Source organism: Mytilus edulis, chromosome 1 (assembly GCF_963676685.1).
Source record: "Mytilus edulis chromosome 1, xbMytEdul2.2, whole genome shotgun sequence".
NCBI lineage: Eukaryota > Metazoa > Mollusca > Bivalvia > Mytilida > Mytilidae > Mytilus > Mytilus edulis.
This window is the reverse complement of record NC_092344.1, coordinates 101,589,603-101,608,118: the sequence shown is the minus strand read 5'-3', so window position 1 is coordinate 101,608,118 and position 18,516 is coordinate 101,589,603. Positions and strand designations below refer to the sequence as shown.

The following is an 18,516-nucleotide window of genomic DNA, read 5'->3' as shown; positions in this document are numbered from 1 at the left end:
TGGAAATAGTCAAAATAGAGAAGAAATGATGATATGGATGGACTTTTATTCTCAAAATGATAAGTTCTGCACTGCTTTTATCACTACTCATACCATAGAGAGTTTGCAAAAAGTTAAATTACTGTAAGAATAGTCAACTTTGAAAAACTTTTTGTCCACAAGTTTGTCTGATATGGTCATGCCATTTTCACTTTAGGTTTTATTTGACTTGAAAATATTTCATTTTGTAGGTAGGAGTCACAATGGCTCAGACAGTTTTAGATCCCTCCATGTTGGAGGCTTGTGTTAGGGATGTACTTAATGTTACTGCTCCAAGGTAGGTAGGAGTCACAATGGCTCAGACAGTTTTAGATCCCTCCATGTTGGAGGCTTGTGTTAGGGATGTACTTAATGTTACTGCCCCAAGGTAGGTAGGAGTCACAATGGCTCAGACAGTTTTAGATCCCTCCATGTAGGATGCTTGTGTAAGGGATGTACTTAATGTTACTGCTCCAAGGTAGGTAGGAGTCACAATGGCTCAGACAGTTTTAGATCCTTCAATGTTGAAGGCTTGTGTTAGGGATGTACTTAATGTTACTGCTCCAAGGTAGGTAAAAGTTGCAATGGCACAGGGATAAAATATATCAGTGTCCAATCCCTTCTTCCTGCAAAATAAAAGATCCTTTCACCCCTCATACAGCTTAAATAATTGGTTTGTCCAACTGGTAAAAAACAGTTATAGGGAACTTTGTTCATTTGCAATATCTTGTATTTTTTGTATAAGTTATATATTATATAAGGTAATTGGCCCCAGCTCAATGTGTTGCTGGGACATAAAAATACCAGGCATCCATCCAACTGTCTGTCTTGTTGTTAGTACTCTCACATGTTTATATCAGCAATGTATTGGACGAATTCAGAAATCAGTATACTGATGAATAATTTTTAATGAGTTTTGCCCCTCTGAAACATTGATTGTATGAAAAAATTTGCATTGTAAGCACTCTCACTTGTACATTTTTTGCCAGATTTTTATCAAATTCACATAAAGGTTAATATCAGCAATGTCCCAGACAATTTCAAATATAACTGCAAATCAAATATTTGTAATTAGTTATTCCCCTTAGAATAATCAAATATATCAGAAATTGCTCTCAAGTCTTCAACCCTCTAAGATATATTAAAAAGTTTTAAAAAAAATTAAGATTCTGAGTGAATTTCTCAGTTATTAACCTGAACAAATGAAATATTTGCAATGCAGGAAAATAAACTCATCATAGATACCAGAATTAAAAATTTATATTCACGCCAGACGCACGTTTCGTCTCCTAAAGACTCATCAGTGACGCTTGAATCAAAAAATATTTTTGAGCCAAATAAAGTACAAAGTTGAAGAGCATTGAGGACGGAAAATTCCAAAACGTTTTGCCAAACACAGCTACGGTAATCTATTCCTGAGGTAGAGAAACCTTAGTTTTTCAAAATTTCAAAGTTTTGTTAAAAGTTAACAGAACAGAGATATTGGAACTCTGTTCTTTTATTATGCCCCACCTACGATAGTAGAGGGGCATTATGTTTTCTGGTCTGTGCCTCTGTTCGTCCGTCTATGCGTCTGTTCGCTTCAGGTTAAAGTTTTTGGTCAAGGTAGTTTTTGAAGAAGTTGAAGTCCAATCAACTTGAAACTTAGTACACATGTTCCCCATGATATGATCTTTCTAATTTTAATGCCAAATTATAGTTTTGACCCCAATTTGATGGTCCACTGAACATAGACAATGATAGTGCAAAGTTCAGGTTAAAGTTTTTGGTCAAGGTAGTTTTTGATAAAGTTAAAGTTACATCAACTTAAAACTTAGTACACATGTTCCCTATGATATGATCATTGTAATTATAATTCCAAATTATAAGTTTGACCCCAATTTCACGGTCCACTGAACATAGAAAATGAAAGTGCGATTTGGGCATCCGTGTACTATGGACACATTCTTGTTTATGTAGCTTTAATAACAAGTCTTTATATTTCAGAGCAATGGCTGTTTTAGAACCTTTAAAAGTTACAATCAATAATTTCCCAGCTGACCACTCAGGGAGTCTGGCCATCCCTAATTTTCCTGCAGATGAATCTAAAGGATCTCATACTATTCCGTTTACCTCAACTGTTTTCATAGAAAGGAGTGACTTTAAAGAGGTAATTTATAATATAAACTGTTTTAGTATTTATCCACTTGTACTTTTGGCTCTTGAGAAGGATGTTTAACTGATGAAAACTTGGCATTCGAAAGTAATTTCGTTAATAACTTGGATCATTTGAAGGAATTATGAAATTGAGAATTTGTATTTTAGTAACTCCTTAAAGATGAAAGGAAAAAAAAGGATTTATTTTTTGAAGACCAAACAATGCTTCTTTGTTTTGTTTTTCTATTGCATCATTAAGCTTAATAAATCAAAGATTCTGAAAATTTGGTATTTTCATCATAACTTTCATATACCAGTAATGACTGAAGCTTTCATTCTGGTTTTATCATGAAATTAATTATAACAATTTTTTTTATTCAGAAAGCAGAAAAGAATTATAAAAGATGGTCTGCAGATCAACCTGTCGGACTAAGACATGCTGGTTATGTCCTAAGTATAGACAAAATAAATAAGGTAAGACATTCTGGTTTTTATATTAGTACTGTGTGTACCAACTTTCGTAAGTTAAGGACAAATTATACTTTTGTGGATATTTGATTTCTTGGTTTTACAGAAGTATACATACAAGTCTATAGAAAATGTGGCATGAAATCCACGAGAATTGTATGTGGACTTTTTAAATCTACGAGAATTGTATGTAGACCTTTGAAATCCATGAGAATTGTATGCAGACCTTTGAAATCCACGAGAATTGTATGTAGACTTTTGAAATCCATGAGAATTGTATGTAGACCTTTGAAATCCACGAGAATTGTATGTAGACTTTTGAAATCCATGAGAATTGTATGTAGACCTTTGAAATCCACGAGAATTGTATGTAGACCTTTGAAATCCACGAGAATTGTATGTAGACTTTTGAAATCCATGAGAATTGTATGTAGACTTTTGAAATCCACGAGAATTGTATGTAGACTTTTGAAATCCATGAGAATTGTATGTAGACTTTTGAAATCCACGAGAATTGTATGTAGACCTTTGAAATCCATGAGAATTGTATGTAGACTTTTTAAATCTACGAGAATTGTATGTAGACCTTTGAAATCCACGAGAATTGTATGTAGACTTTTGAAATCCACGAGAATTGTATGTAGACCTTTGAAATCCACGAGAATTGTATGTAGACCTTTGAAATCCATGAGAATTGTATGTAGACCTTTGAAATCCACGAGAATTGTATGTAGACTTTTGAAATCCACGAGAATTGTATGTAGACCTTTGAAATCCATGAGAATTGTATGTAGACTTTTGTTAAACCAAGAAATCAAATATCCACAGAAGTATAATTTGTCCTTAACTTACGAAAGTTGGTACCCACTGTACTAATATCAAAAGCAGTTGGTTGTGGTCACCATTAAAAATACATTTTAAATTGTTTACTTATATTAGCCTGTATATATTTTTTTTTAGGACAGTGAAGGTAACATTACAGACTTAGTAGCTACCTGTACTAAAACAACAGAAACAGATAAACCTAAAGGATTTATACACTGGATATCTGATCCCATTGTGTGTGAAATCCGTCAGTATGAACGATTGTAAGTATAACATGAATACTACATTCATTCTACATTGTTTGTCTATTTTGTAATACTGTATTATGATATCTTGGTTATGTCTTTATGCCTTAAATAGAATCATTCTTTTTATAGATCTTCTTGTTGACTATGTTAAAATAAAAAGATGTGGTATGATTGCCACTGAGACAACTTACTAATGATGTCGAATGATGTGGATATACACATTTATCTAAATATTTTCATTTGTTATATGTATTTTGAAATATCTAGAATTTATTTGAAGTAATTGTTTAATTTTAGGGTAGGTACATAATAGAGAAAATAGTTTTTGGTTTCTAGTGGATAAATATAGTAACAAAGAGAACCTTAACTGAAATAAGTTAATCATCAGTTTTTAGATATTTTAGGTTCTATATTTTATTGATATTCTAAGAAGTTTAATATAAAATTTCAGGTTTTTCCACAAAAGTCCAGAGGATCCTAGTGAAGTTCCTGGAGGATTTTTAACAGATATTAATCCGGTAATTTTTCATTCCTTATTTGTAATATATCTGATGTGTTTCAGTCTGATATATCTTTCGTATTCTATATTATTTTATTAAACCCTACTGTAGCAGAGGGGCCATTGAGCTTTTCCCTTGTTCCTCTGTACATCCTGAAATTGGTGTCTGTTCTCTAACTTTAGTTTGCCCCAACCAAATGTTATGAAACTTGTATACAATGCTTATGACCACAAAAGTCAAATCGCCGAGTTTGGATTTGGGTTGCATTACTTCTACTGTTTAATAGAGTTATGCCCCTTTATAACATTGCAAGCAGGGGCATTTTATTTTTTTTAGTTAGGATTTTAGTTAAAAGTTGTGTTAATATATTAAGATAAAGGTAGGTTGTGATCACATCAACATTAGTACACATGTTCATTATAAGCTGAACTGTGTAATCTGTTGCAAGATTAGAATATATGCAAGTAAATAGGTCACATTATTATCTTTAAAAAAGTAGAAAACTTGTACAGAATAGACTAAAAAGGATCACCACAATTGGTTGGATATTGTTCATGATGAGACAATGTCAGCCAATTGTCACTTGGCTTAGATCTCATTTTCAAGCCTTAATGGTCAGGTTATATTCAGGATAATGTGTGTCCCTCAGAATCATTACATAATACTTCAACAAGAATTGGTGAGTGTTTTTCATTTGGAGTTGAAAATATCAGTATGACATATATCATATATGACCTTTAATGCATTTCAAGTTGTCATTTTAAGGTTTTAGATAGAGTGTGCAGTTGATACATAATACGATGAAAATACATTGCAGATGAATTTGTTATTGCATATATATGATCATGTGTGCTTATCAGATTTCATTTGACTTTTAAGTTGTTGTTATAGAAATACAAGGGGTCAGTCTTATTAGCACTCTCACCTGTACAGTTCTTGCCAGATTTTTATAAAAAATTTATAAGAAGTATCCTGGAAAAATTCAAAAATCAGTTTAGATCAGGGTTTTTTCTTTCATTTTTTATGCTCACTGGAACTACAGTCAAACCTGAGTAAACCGAACCGTGAATAAACTAGTTTCCTGTCCATTCCGGCCGAAAATCAAAGTACATTTTTTCCCTTCCAAGTCTTTGTTAAAATAACCTTTGTATAACGGACTCTGTGTATTCCAAACTACGGTCTTATGATACAGTCCCAATACTCTTAATTACATCAATTATTACCTGTCAAAACCGTTTGTCTAATTAATTTCAAATGATCGATATCCAATCAAAACATTTTTGTTTACACAAAATGGCTTTTCAGGATAATCAATTAGTCATGCGCTAAACTGTGAACTAAAAATTGTACAGAAGTGAGCTGTATTATTTATTTAAACATTATAAATGTGTCAATTAAACAAAAAGACATGCCGAATAGATCCCAGATTGAACTTGGATAAACAAATTAAAATTGCAGAGTAGGACACATTATTACATACATCATGTTTTGAAATCCAGGGTTCCCTGTTGTGAACCCCTAAACCAATGACCCTGATAATGGAAAACACCCGGATGACAACAATCAATGAGTATTGTACACTACATGTCCGACAATGTTTTGAAGGTGATGCAAATTCGTATAATAATAATATTAAAATATTCTGGGTTTTCAATCGGCCATTCCAACGTTTCAAATTAACGATCATGGAAGTAAATCAAAACTCTCATCTCACAATCCAAACAATGCAAGGATTATGATGCAAATGAAAACAATGAAAAACGAAGTGAAAATATCAGATATAACTTACAATTAGACTTAACTTTTACATGTAATATATCGGACGTCACATGTCATTTACTTCCGGTCAAACGTAAACCTGAATAAACCGGCTCACTGTCCAAACCGGCCCTTTTACATAGTCCCGTTGCCGGCTGGTTTTCACAGGTTTTATTGTATTAATTATATTGAAAATTGCATTGTTAGCTCTCGCAACAATTCATGGCAGATTTTTTAGAACCTATATCATAGGTAATAATTAGGTTTATATTAGCAATGTTTCAGACTAGTTTGAAAATCAGGGACGATTAATAATTCCTGAAAGAATTATGCCTCTTAGAAAACAGCCTTATGAGCACTCTAATGTGTACAATTCTTGCCATTTTTTTATGAAATTTATATTATCAGTTCAAGTTTATATATCAGGGCTGATCAATTATTATATGCCCGTCCAAATTTTGACAGGCTATATAAAGATATACAAATGCCTGTCTGTCCGGCGTAAACATGTCACACCGTAACTTGAGAACAACTTATCCACATTTCATGTAACCTAACATAGTTGTTCTTAAAATGGTCAAACTATCTGTATACTTTTTGGTGAAAATAAGATTAAAACTTTTTGAGTTACAGGACTTTGTAACTAAAACAGGGGGTGTTTTTTCACATGTCACGCTGTCAATTTGACAATTTTCAAAAATAAGTGCTGTCAGATAAAATATTTTCAAGAGTAATGCACTTGGAAGTATTAATTTTAATGTAAAGCACATTACATTTGGTCTGAAGCCTTCATTTCTCTGAGATATTACTGAAAAGTTTTAAACATCAACAAAAGAGTATTTTTATAAGTTAATGCCTTGTACCTTGGATAGATCAAATATGTGCAAAGATGGGGACATTGGAATAATTTGGAATTCTGTTCTTTTATTTTGATTTTTTAACTGCAGTTTTGATTCATCTATCAAAAAATATTTATTACGGTACATATATTATCTACCAATCAGAAGAGCACAGGACTTCAGTTTTATACAATAAGCTCTCCCCCAAATGGGTAGTCCCTGATGACATATATTTATTTCCGAATTTGCCCCTAAAAAGTGACAATCAATAAACAATGGATTTTTCGGGTCAAACACTAAAAATTTAACTTTTATAACATACCTTTTTTACTTTTAAGACGGGAGAATTCTTTATATTGTAATTATATATCTCAAACTTTGTGAAGTTAACTTTCACTTTGATATTAATTGAATGATATGTTAAAGTTCGATGAAATTCAATCTTTGGTAAGTTTTTAATTTGTTTCGATATAGGCAAGATTTTTCCCCCCTGAAAATCAGCATAAAGAATTGCATTAAATTTATGCTAGCATATGATATTTTTTTAGGAAGAATTGATATTTATAATATGATTGGATTATTTAGAATAAACTTCAAGTAATTAAGGTATTGATTGTTACAACAAAAGTGCAATAAAGAAATTTGTATTTTATGCATATGTCAATATTTTACTCTCTTAAAAGTTTACAACTTGGGTGGTAACATCTAAAAGAATTGAACTGCGACCAATATGCAGTATATCTGAAAAGATTTGATCTGTAAAAATATGCTACCTTTGCATAATATGAAATTGATATTTATTTGTAAAGGAGGTTTTAATTATTTTAAGAAGTTTTTTCACATTATGATTAAATTGAATAATCCTTGCATTGTAGTATTAAAATAAAAAACATGTGATTTATTGATAGGTGTTCAGTTCAAAGCAATGATGAGAAAGATTTCATTTGATTAAATATGATGCATTTGTTTTGAATATAAAGATAGCTTATCCTTTTACTAAGTCCCATATCTTATTACAAATCTAAGGGAAAATAATTATTTTCTATATTATCTGTTATAAAACTTTGACAAAAACTATGAATTTTGGTTAAATTGACAACTAGTAAGATAATAGAGAAAGATGTATAGCTATGTACCATCTTTATTCATTAGAGGAAAATAAAGTTTTCTCAGTTGAGAGATATAAAAAAAGGGAAATTTATGCTAACTGTTAAATAGATTGAAGATTTGATAAGAAATGTCTTGAGGTAATCAGTAAAACAAAAAATGAGGTTATTCTTGGGGAATATATTTTTATTTCGACTAAATATAGATGAAGGGGTCTAAAGGAGTACCATCAGTATCTATGACCATAAATTAACGGGCGTAAAATTGAGAATGGAAACAGGGAATGTGTCAAAAGAGAACAATCCGACCTCAGAGCAAAAAAAAACATGCCACCAAAGGGTCTTCTACATATCTAAGAATATCACATTACTGAGGGTGGTAAAAGGTTATTTTTGTGCAACATGTTTTGCCATTTTTATTTCACGGTGCAGTCGTGAAAAAAGGTTCGTTATTCAAGGTTTTGTGCAATCAGTAAAAAGATCAATGTGCAGGAAATTTTTAATTACCGGTAAGTTCACTGTGAAATGACAGACTGTCTCTTAATGCTTTATTGAATTGGAGTAAATTTTACATCAAAGTACTTATTTCTTTTTCTGTGATATAAGATAATCTTAAATTACATACAGATGCATTTATGTGAGAAGGTTAGCATCAAATCAACCTCCTCATCATACTTTCCTGACATTGCTCAAGTTTGTTCTACATTTAGTTTTTGCAAAATGTTTGGTACACTGATTATATATATAAATATATGGTACAGGTGCAGATACATGGTTTGGAAAAGCAGTTTTTACTATTTTTATTTATTCATTGGGATAAAATTGATTTTAATTTTATATCATATCTGAGAAATCAAAAAGATTTATTGCAATTCTGTCATGCATTCAATAAGGTTTGATCCCTAAAGCTAATAAATATGTAAATAATTTTTTTCTTCACAAAATAACATCTGGTACTTATCTCTTGGATGATATTCAAAAGATTTATTTTAATTTTTCAAAACAAGCACTCAAAAAAAGGCTTTTTCATACCTTCCCCTATTAGAATGTATAGTAAAACCTAATTTGTTAGGTCCTTTTTGGTAATATAGCTCTTCAATTGTTATGGTTCTTATAAATTCTTGGATTCAAATATTTGGCTTTGTGAGTTCCTGATAAAATTAAATCGATAAAAGCGCTAGGGATGCTTAAAATTAATATAACATGTTGGTTGTTTATTTTATGAAATCAGATATATTGATATTGAGATAGTTTTATTCTAAAGAACAGGACTTTTTTAGTTTCAAGATGCAGATCAAAGGTTGATATTATAGAAATAGTCATTTGACCTTTTTGGTACTTTGAGGGGATATATGTGCAAGTTCCAGATTAAAACTTCTTACTATCTCCATAAACAGTACACTATAATCCTGACTACATACAACATATGTTTGCAGCCAAATGAATCAATGAAATGAGGGATACTCTATTGAATTTATAATGAAATTCATAACAGTGTAGCTATGGCCATTCATTGACTGGGGAAAATTAGGTGAACGTTCGTCTGTAATGCCCACTGCTCACGACGTACTTATCATAGAAATTTAAACTGTGAGGTCACCAAAGGTTCTAAACGCCTAAATAAAACTAATCAGGAATAACCTTTGTAATTTGAAAATAAATAAAAATGGCCTTCAACAAGGAGTCTTGGCTCACACCGAACAGCAAGCTATAAAGGTTGAATACTTAAAATTCTTTACTTGATTTTTTGTTATGGTTTGACCATCAATTTTCCTAATATGATATCGCACGTTCTTTCAGATTATTTTTTTTACTTAATTGGCTTTAAAAGTTACAATGCATGATGTCGTCTGTTTATGTAGTTTATATGTGTTTTTCGTTTCTCGTTGGTTTTCCCGTTTGAATGGTTTTACACTAGTAGTTTTGGGGCCCTCTATAACTTGCTTTTCGGTGTGAGCCAAGGCTCCGTGTTGCAGGTCGTACCTTGACCTATAATGGTTTACTTTTATGAATTATTACTTGGGAGGAGAGTTGTCTCATTGACACTCATACCACATCTTCCTATATCTATCTATATCTATACATTTTTTTTTCAACAAAAGAATACATCACAAGAATATAAGTTTTGTAAGAAACGTGAGGAATTGTGTTGGACTTGAAGATATTGCAAAGTGACAAATATCTGAAAGAATGAATCGTTTTATGGTATTAAACAAAGAAATCAAATGATTTTTTAATTATCCAGAACTCTTCACAAACAAAACCCACATGTATACGCATTGAATAAATAGTAGGCCATTCTTAAATGATCACACCGTAGAAGTAGTTGTGCTCTTAATCAATGAGATATTTTGTGAATTAACCCCATCAACTTAATAGTTTTTTTTACAATGGATATCTGAACATTATTATTCTTATAAATGACACGGTTGTATGTGATGATTATAATAAATATTTAAAACAAATTCCTTTCAAGCTTTGTAAAAAGAAAGTTTCATTTTATGTATCGGAATGTGTAACAAGTGAATTTCAATCCCCACTGGAAGGCCTCTGACAGACTGGGTGAGCATAAAATCATAGCCGTTGACAAACAAGTTACAACCTACAAACATTTTACTGTCGACCACACTGTTATGCAATTAATTCTATAAGGTCTCAATTTGTTAGACTCATATTTTAAAACAAATGTATTTCACCAAAAAGTACTTTATGCACGGATATGTGGGGATATCGGAAAAAGAAAGTAACAAAATAATGTTTTCATGCTATTTTTTGGCATCAAGCTAAGGTGCATCAATATGTAGTCTCAGAGAGAGCAAAACATTATCTACAAAGTGAAGTTGCATGTCTTGATGAATGAGTGCTTTTGTACACTTTGGAAAATTGATAAAATTTCAAAAACTCATGTTTCAAAAAATCTTCTTGAAGCCTTTCTTGGTTAATCTTGAATTTCAAGCATATGTCATATACTACAATTTTTAAGTAAACCATGTGTTAATTAATCACATAATAATTCTGGTCATATGATAATTTATTTCAGAATTCAATGTCAGTGGTAACCAATGCTTATGTTGATGTATCTGTGAAGGGTGCCAAACATTTTGACAAGTTCCAATTTGAACGTGTTGGATTCTTTAGTGTGGACACAGACACGCATCATTCTAAGGTAAGTAGTTAAAGGAGATACTTACGCTTGGATTTGATACCACGATTATTCTAAATGTCAGATATATTCACATCTGAAGATAAATTTTCTTAGATTCTACAAATAAAGCTTTGTTTTCTTCAGTGAATTTTATATAAAAAAAAAGTGTAACAAAAATACTTAAAACTAAGGTAAATTCAAAAAGAGATGGTCCATAAAAATTGACAATCAATACATTGAATGGAAAAACTTTTTTTTATATTCCTTACATGGTACAGGCATTAAAAAGAATTTTGGAAGATAATTTATGGGTTAGACCTGGTTCTATAGCTAGCTTAACCTCCTACTTATAACAGTTTCCTGGCACAAATGTTCATCAATAACATCCAGCCAGTTTAACTTATTTTGAACGGTTTTAGTTAGTTACATATACTTTTCAGTAAATAAAAGTTAAACAAAATAAGTGCGCAAATGAATTGTTATGATGGAAATATAAAAATCAACATTTGTACTTCAATGAAAAACCAAAACTCTCAAAAACAGAGATACACAACAGGGGCGTAGCTAGGCCAAAATGATGTGTACGCAATGCCGGGGAAAGAAGTCATACGGCGAGGGGTCTGGGGGCCGCTCAAGGCCCCAAGAAGCTCTAGAGTAAATGGTGCAAAATCCTGCATTCTCGCGATTTCCTAGGACTGAACATAACCTCACAGAAATCATATTTCATGAGTAACAAGTCAACTTTTGACAAAAGAAAAAAATAAAGAGAAAAAAAACTTCTAATGTGTAGTGGGTAGAGCTTATTTATATATTAGGTAACAATTAAAATATATAGTGCCACCACCATATATTTTAATTACTACCTAACTAGTCTCAACCCACTATACATTCACTGAGAAAATCCAAATTTCTAAGCCTTAAAGGGTATTTTTTTTATTGAGAAAATACATAAATAAATCAAATCACATTTCTCTATATTTTATTTTATAAGAGAACAAGCAGTCTTTCTTTTAGCTTTTAATTCTCAAAGTTAGTTCTGAAAGTCAATGACCATTTCCTTTCCAGTTATCCAAAACCGTGTCTGTTGAAATTTGTTTTTCGTGGTATATGTTCAATAGAACGAGCCCAGATAAACGAATGGATTTCATTGTATTTCTTTAGTCGTCTCATGGTAGTGAAAGATTGTTCTATCGTTGCCGTCCAGACCGACATACATGCTTATATGTTAAGTATTTTAAAGATACCCGGGTATAAATCCTTGTTTATAACATCATAGTTTGGAAACCTTTAACTATACATTTGTATATAAATACTTTTGAAGTCCCAAAATCTACAAGGAAAAGCTTCAAATTAAATCTGAGTTCTTTTTATCAACTTCCAAAAACGAGTCTTATTTTTACAAAGCAAGGAAAACAAGCACTTTAAATTTTGCACATGGAGAATAAGCACTTTTAATCTCGAGACACGTATAATTAAATTAACGAGGCACCCATCTTGCACGACCGAACATATAATAAAAAAGTAAAAAACACGTTGATCGTAAAAAAAAACGGCGAATAGGTTGCAAAAATATTACCCTTAATAGAACATCACGTTTTAATTCATCAGTCATTTTGAAATCTTTAGAAAAGATGTCAGGGTAAGGAGGCATAGTAGACGCACTTATTGTATTCTGAAACCCCGAGGACTCAGCTATTTTAATTGTTTGCATCAGCAGCACAATCACGATGCTGGTCCCGAAAATGTAAAGAGAAAACTAGTTTCCAGAACAGAATATAGTTACAAAGTGACTATTAACATATTTTCATAACACTTTATAATTAATTCTATTACTTAAGTTTTATTCTAACTAGATTTACCATATTTTTATTTTTGTCAAATTTTCGATGTGTACGCAACTGCGTTTTTGCGTACGGGTTGCTACGCGCCTGCACAATGACATGTGATATGAAAGCAGTAGACAACACAGTAACTAAAAGTTTGTGTAATATAAAATCACATGAAACCTTTTGAGTGCTATAATAGGTGCTCTGCAAGAGGAACTTATCATAATCCTCTGCCTGATTATGTTGTCCTATAGTCAAAACCAATAATGAGTGAACATTGAAATGATTATCTCCCCCAAGTCTAAAGATTACGGTGCTAGAACAATTCACAATTAGACAATTCAACAAAACTAAGATTCTATGTATTTTCTTGGAACATATCAACAATTTAATCATTTTGATTCTCTATTTTGTATTATCAAGGATCAACTATCCATTTGAAATGTTTTATTTTTCAGATGATATTTAACAGGACAGTTACTCTAAAAGAAGATCCTGGGAAGAAATAGTGCAATTAGAAACATTTAAAAAAATAATGTCATTCATATCTATTTATTAAAGTGCTATTATTTAAGTACAATGATTTATTACTCACATACTCTGCACCGATTAAAATCTGCACATTATCATTTTATGATTTTGATGATTGAATTATCATCTCTTACAAATTCAATAACAGATTCATTAACAGATACAATTTGATATTTTTTTTAGCAAAATAGTCTAACATTGTACTCCATTATCTTTGATATAAATAAGAAGATGTGGTATGAGTGCCATTGACCAGGTCAAAATGTATAAAAAGCTAGCAATTATTGGTTTAAGTACAATTTTCAAAATGGAGCCTTGGCTCACAGCAAGCAGCAAGCTATAAAGGGCTTCATAATGTCTAGTGTTTGTAATTTTTTCTTGACTACTTTTTTTACTTTTTCCTTTTGTTGTTGATTGTCTTTCATTTACACACTTTGTTTTGGATTGTTCCATTGGTATCCTATATTGCGTGCATTTATTATTGCAATTTTGTCATTTTAGTCTAAAATGCGATTTTAATTTTTTTTTGCGATATTCAGAATATCTTGTTTGATTCAAAAAAAAATTTCAAAATGTGAGTTTCAATTATTGCAATAATTACCCTGTAGCATTTTTTGCAATAATTTCTTATTATGGGTAATAGGATAACTATATTTGGTATGTGCGTACCTTGCATGGTCCTCATGCCCTTCAGATAGTTTTCACTTGACCTCGACCTCATTTCATGGATTAGTGAACAAGGTTAAATTTTGGTGTTCAAGTCCATATCTCGGATGCTATAAGCATTAGTGCATCGGACTACTAACACAAAGGTTCCTGGTTTGATTCCCGTCTGGGATGAAAATTTCAGGAACTGAATTTTCGGCCCTCCCTTGACACCATTTACAAGTATGGTCTCGAGAGAGCCATATCTCTTGCATGTTTTAAAGACACCCTTGTAAATTTCGAAAAAGAGCAGGCTAATGCCGCTACAAGGCAGCACTCGCACCCGCAAAGTGGAAAGGGATTAATATAAGTTGCAAAACTTGTTTCCCAATCCACTATAAATAAATATGTTTAAACTAATAGGCCTACTATATTCAATATGGAAGGACTGTTAGGTGTACATGTCCAACTGGCAGGTGTCATCTAACCTTGATCTCATTTTCATGGTTCAGTGGTTATAGTTAAGTTTTTGTCTGTTTTTCTTATCATTGTATGCAATAGGTCTACTATATTTTGGTGTGTGGAATTATTGTAAGGTGTACATGTCTAGCTGGCAGGTGTCTTCTGACCTTGATCTCATTTTCATGTTTCAGTTATCAAAGTTAAGTTTTTGAGTTTTGGTCTTTTTTTCTTATACTATATGCAATAGATCAACTATATTTGGTGAATGGAAATATTTTATTATGTACATGTCAGTCTTGCATGTTTTATTTGACCTTGACCTGTCGTTATGAAGAAATCTATCCAAAAGGTTGGGAACAACCCCTCGAATGAGAGTAACCCTTTAATGTAATGACTACACATGAAATGAGGATCAATTTCATGTGATAAAAGCTTTTGTTTTGCTGTAAAAACCACTTCTTAGTACAAAAGGGCATCAGTATTTTTCTTTTAAAGAAACTTTCCCTACGAACTATACGGGTATTATATGATCAAAACATGTATTCCAGGACTTATATCTTCTTTATTGTTAAAAGTATATTGGCCCCTCATTTAGAAAAGTTGTTTAAAATACAATGAATATTTTCCCCTTTTAAGTTAAAAATGTTGTTTTAAAGTAAATGTTTAGTGTTTATTCATTAAAATGTAGATTCTAAAATAAGTTTTAGAGAATAAACATAGACACAATGGGTCAAAATCATCTTATTTAAGGGAAAAAAGGGGGGGGGGGGGGGGTAGAAAAAAAGGTAAATTTTAAACATAATTTTTGATAATACTTGGCGAAAAAATAATAAAGTGGCGAAAAATGTATTGTTTTGGCGAAAGAGGTGGCGAAAAAATATTGGACCCAGGGAAACCCTGTTGACCTCATTTTCATTGTTCATTGCTCAGTGTTTTAGTCTGTTTTTTCTTAAACTATTGGCCATAGGTCAACTATATTTGTTGTATGGAAGGATTGTAGGCTGTACACTTCTCCTTGGTATGGTTCATCTGACCTTAATCTCATTTTCATGGTTAATTGGTCAATGTTTAGTTTTCTTGGTTAAGTCTGTTTCTTAGAAACTAAGAAATGGGTCAACTACAATTAGTGTATTGAATGATTGTAAGGTGACTGGTGTACATGTATTTCTTGTTTGATTTATATGACCTTGACCTCATTATCTTTGATCATGTTTAGTGTATGTGATAGTTGTAGTAAAGCTTTATATTTAGGACTATCAACATAATATCAATGATTAGTAAAGAAAGCAAAACATTTCCGCATGTGCACTCTTGTTTCACTCATTATGACAAATAATATAACTAAATTGATATATAGAATCATTTCAAGATCTAAGTGACCTTCAAACAGAATCCATCTTGCCCTTAGTTAATTTCATCAATCAGTGAACAGTTAATCTTTTTAGGGTCAAGTCCGTTTCTCAGATACTATAATAAACAGTAGGTCGACTCTATTTGGTGTATTAATACTATTATATGGAATTTCTATCGGTCATTAGTCATTATTAGCTTCTTTTTTTTTCTTGGATACTATAAAGAGTAGGGCAACTGTATTTGGTGTATGAAATGATTGTAGGGTGGAAAAATCAATCTTACTTCAGGTATAAAACCACTAATTCATAGCCCCATTGCTTTCTATGTTAAATTGTGCAATTTCAAGCATTTATGGCTTTGTCTTAAGTTCAAATAAAGTGACAGTTATTTCATGTCAAAACTGTACCTTATCCTGACTTGTGCCGAAAGAATCAACATACCTCTAATTGCATATTAGAGCGTACTGGTTCCCTGAAGTTTGATAGTACAAAAACAGGAACTTCTGATCTGAACAACAGGCCAAATGTGCCCTTCTATTGAAATTTCATATACTTCTTTATTATTCAAGTAAAACTTTTAACAAGGGTTCTGCAGTGATCCCAAGTGCCAAAGCTTTCATTTAATACAAAAACTACCAAAATATTCCCACTATTTACAAAGATACAGCTATGCGTAGTTCCTAATTTTGTTTAAAATATGTACTATTTTCTTGTATGTTTTTTCCGACCGGGCCTGAATTAGTGGTTCTATACCTTCACTTCCACAACTCATGGCTTAGCATTTAGTTTTCCTGGTTTAGCATGTTTATCAGATACATTGAGCAATAGGTCAACTGTATTGGTAGGGTTAATCTGACCTTTACCTCTTTCATAAAGGAATATTTTTTGGAGGTGTATTTTCTCACATACTGTTGGCAATAGGTGTATGGAATGATCACAAGGTTTGTATCTATTTATTGGTTGGGTTTATCGGACCTTAACCACTACAAAAGTACACTTAAACTTCGGCCTTTGCATTTTAAGTATATATATATATATTTACTGGATAGTAAATTAGAAAATCAGCTCAGGTAATCGTAATTGGAACCGTTAGTAATGGATATTATAGTCCTGACTTGGTAGAATCGGAGACATATAATAATATATTTTATCATATGTTTAGTAGTAAATACAGTAATTTGCATATGTGCCTAAAGGCCCTTGGGCTGATATTGGTGTCTCGGGATGATACGACATATGATACGGATTTTGCCATGTATTATTCTCTATATATTATATGTCTCTGGTAGAATTGGCGGAAAAGAGCAACTATGTGCCATTCATTTCGAGTGCTCAAGTAAAACATCATCCCATGACGTCTGATTTTACTGCTGCGAGTTTGCTTGTTGTGAAATATGAAAATAAGCTATGCATGGTCAAAATAAAGGTATTTTGACAACAATTACTGCTATACTTAATATCAGTTCTCACAGATAAGTTATCATTATATATGTATTCATCATTTATCCTGTTTGATTACAAAGAGAGTCGTACAGAACAAAGAATATTAGATTCCTTCTGTATTCACTCATTTTAAATTTACTCAAGTGTTATTTGTCGAGACTTCATTCTTTAATCTTGGACCAATATATAAATATTCCAGCTTTAACATGAAATATATCTCAAATGGCTTCTAAGTCTAGACCTAAACATAAGAATGTAAATAAATCGTTTGAAGCACTTCAGTAGATAATTACTGTTTTTATAACAATTATATTCATATTTAGCCTAATTAAATATGTTTACATAACAACACTAATGCACACAAATGTCTTATATTTAATCAGAAATATTTATTGGAATGTTTCTTGTTTTATTTTGCTGTTTCCAATAATCGAGAATTTGTATAACTTGTAAAGCTTGATTATTGAAATGACGACCAATGAAATTCAATGATTGCGTTCAAAATATAGTGCATTTAACAAATGGTTTATATCAGATTAAAAGTAAATTAAAATAAGAGTTTATCTAAAGAAAATAAAATGCTTCAATCTTATAATATACTTCAGTCTTAACGGGAATTCGTTGATTCTATTTCGTTTTGGTCAAATAAAAGAACAATGACCGAAAGTAAGAAGAAATACGAAAAAAATACGTATGGATATTGTGACATGTAATTCTTGTCACGATATGATCTAGGGCGTTAGAAAAACGGCACAACGGTTTGATATTTCATCGTCCCGAATATCCATGAAATATTTGCCACTGAACAACATTAATCACTGACATAGTATTTCGATAAATCAATTTTACTAGAACACACCCGCGAAATCGCAGGCATATACAGCTTGTAGACTGTTGTAGGATGATATTTTGTAAAAGATATTATGTATGGAGAATTTCATAAAAGGTATCAAAAGCCCTCTCCCTTTTTCCAAAATCCGATATTTGTTTCCTTTCTGTTAAATTCAATTATTTTCGTGTGTCTGGCCTCAGACCACAATTATTCTTCTCCTTTGCTACAATGCTTCTTTTGGTAAAAGTCAAATCAAATTAACAATTTGCACCGTTTCAAACATGAAATAAATGTAACTGCTTATATATAGACCATTATTAGTCTAATAAAATATGCTTCTAGAACAATCCATCAGTGTTTTCTTTTTCTTTTGAGAGCCTTA

At 31.6% G+C, this 18,516-nt stretch overlaps 1 protein-coding gene across 2 annotated transcripts in view; it reads left to right on the top strand.

Annotated features, from left to right (window-relative positions):
* The window catches only part of LOC139516287 (glutamine--tRNA ligase-like), a 29,263-nt gene extending 15,814 nt beyond the window's left edge, over positions 1-13,449 (top strand). For both annotated transcript variants that reach the window (XM_071306311.1, XM_071306320.1), the window contains exons 17-23: positions 231-316; positions 2,005-2,167; positions 2,536-2,628; positions 3,583-3,710; positions 4,147-4,213; positions 10,939-11,064; positions 13,328-13,449. In XM_071306311.1, coding sequence (XP_071162412.1) covers positions 231-316; positions 2,005-2,167; positions 2,536-2,628; positions 3,583-3,710; positions 4,147-4,213; positions 10,939-11,064; positions 13,328-13,378 — 714 coding nt within the window. In that variant the 3' untranslated portion in view covers positions 13,379-13,449. The remainder of the gene's footprint in view (positions 1-230; positions 317-2,004; positions 2,168-2,535; positions 2,629-3,582; positions 3,711-4,146; positions 4,214-10,938; positions 11,065-13,327) is intronic.
* The last annotated feature ends 5,067 nt before the right edge of the window (positions 13,450-18,516 follow it).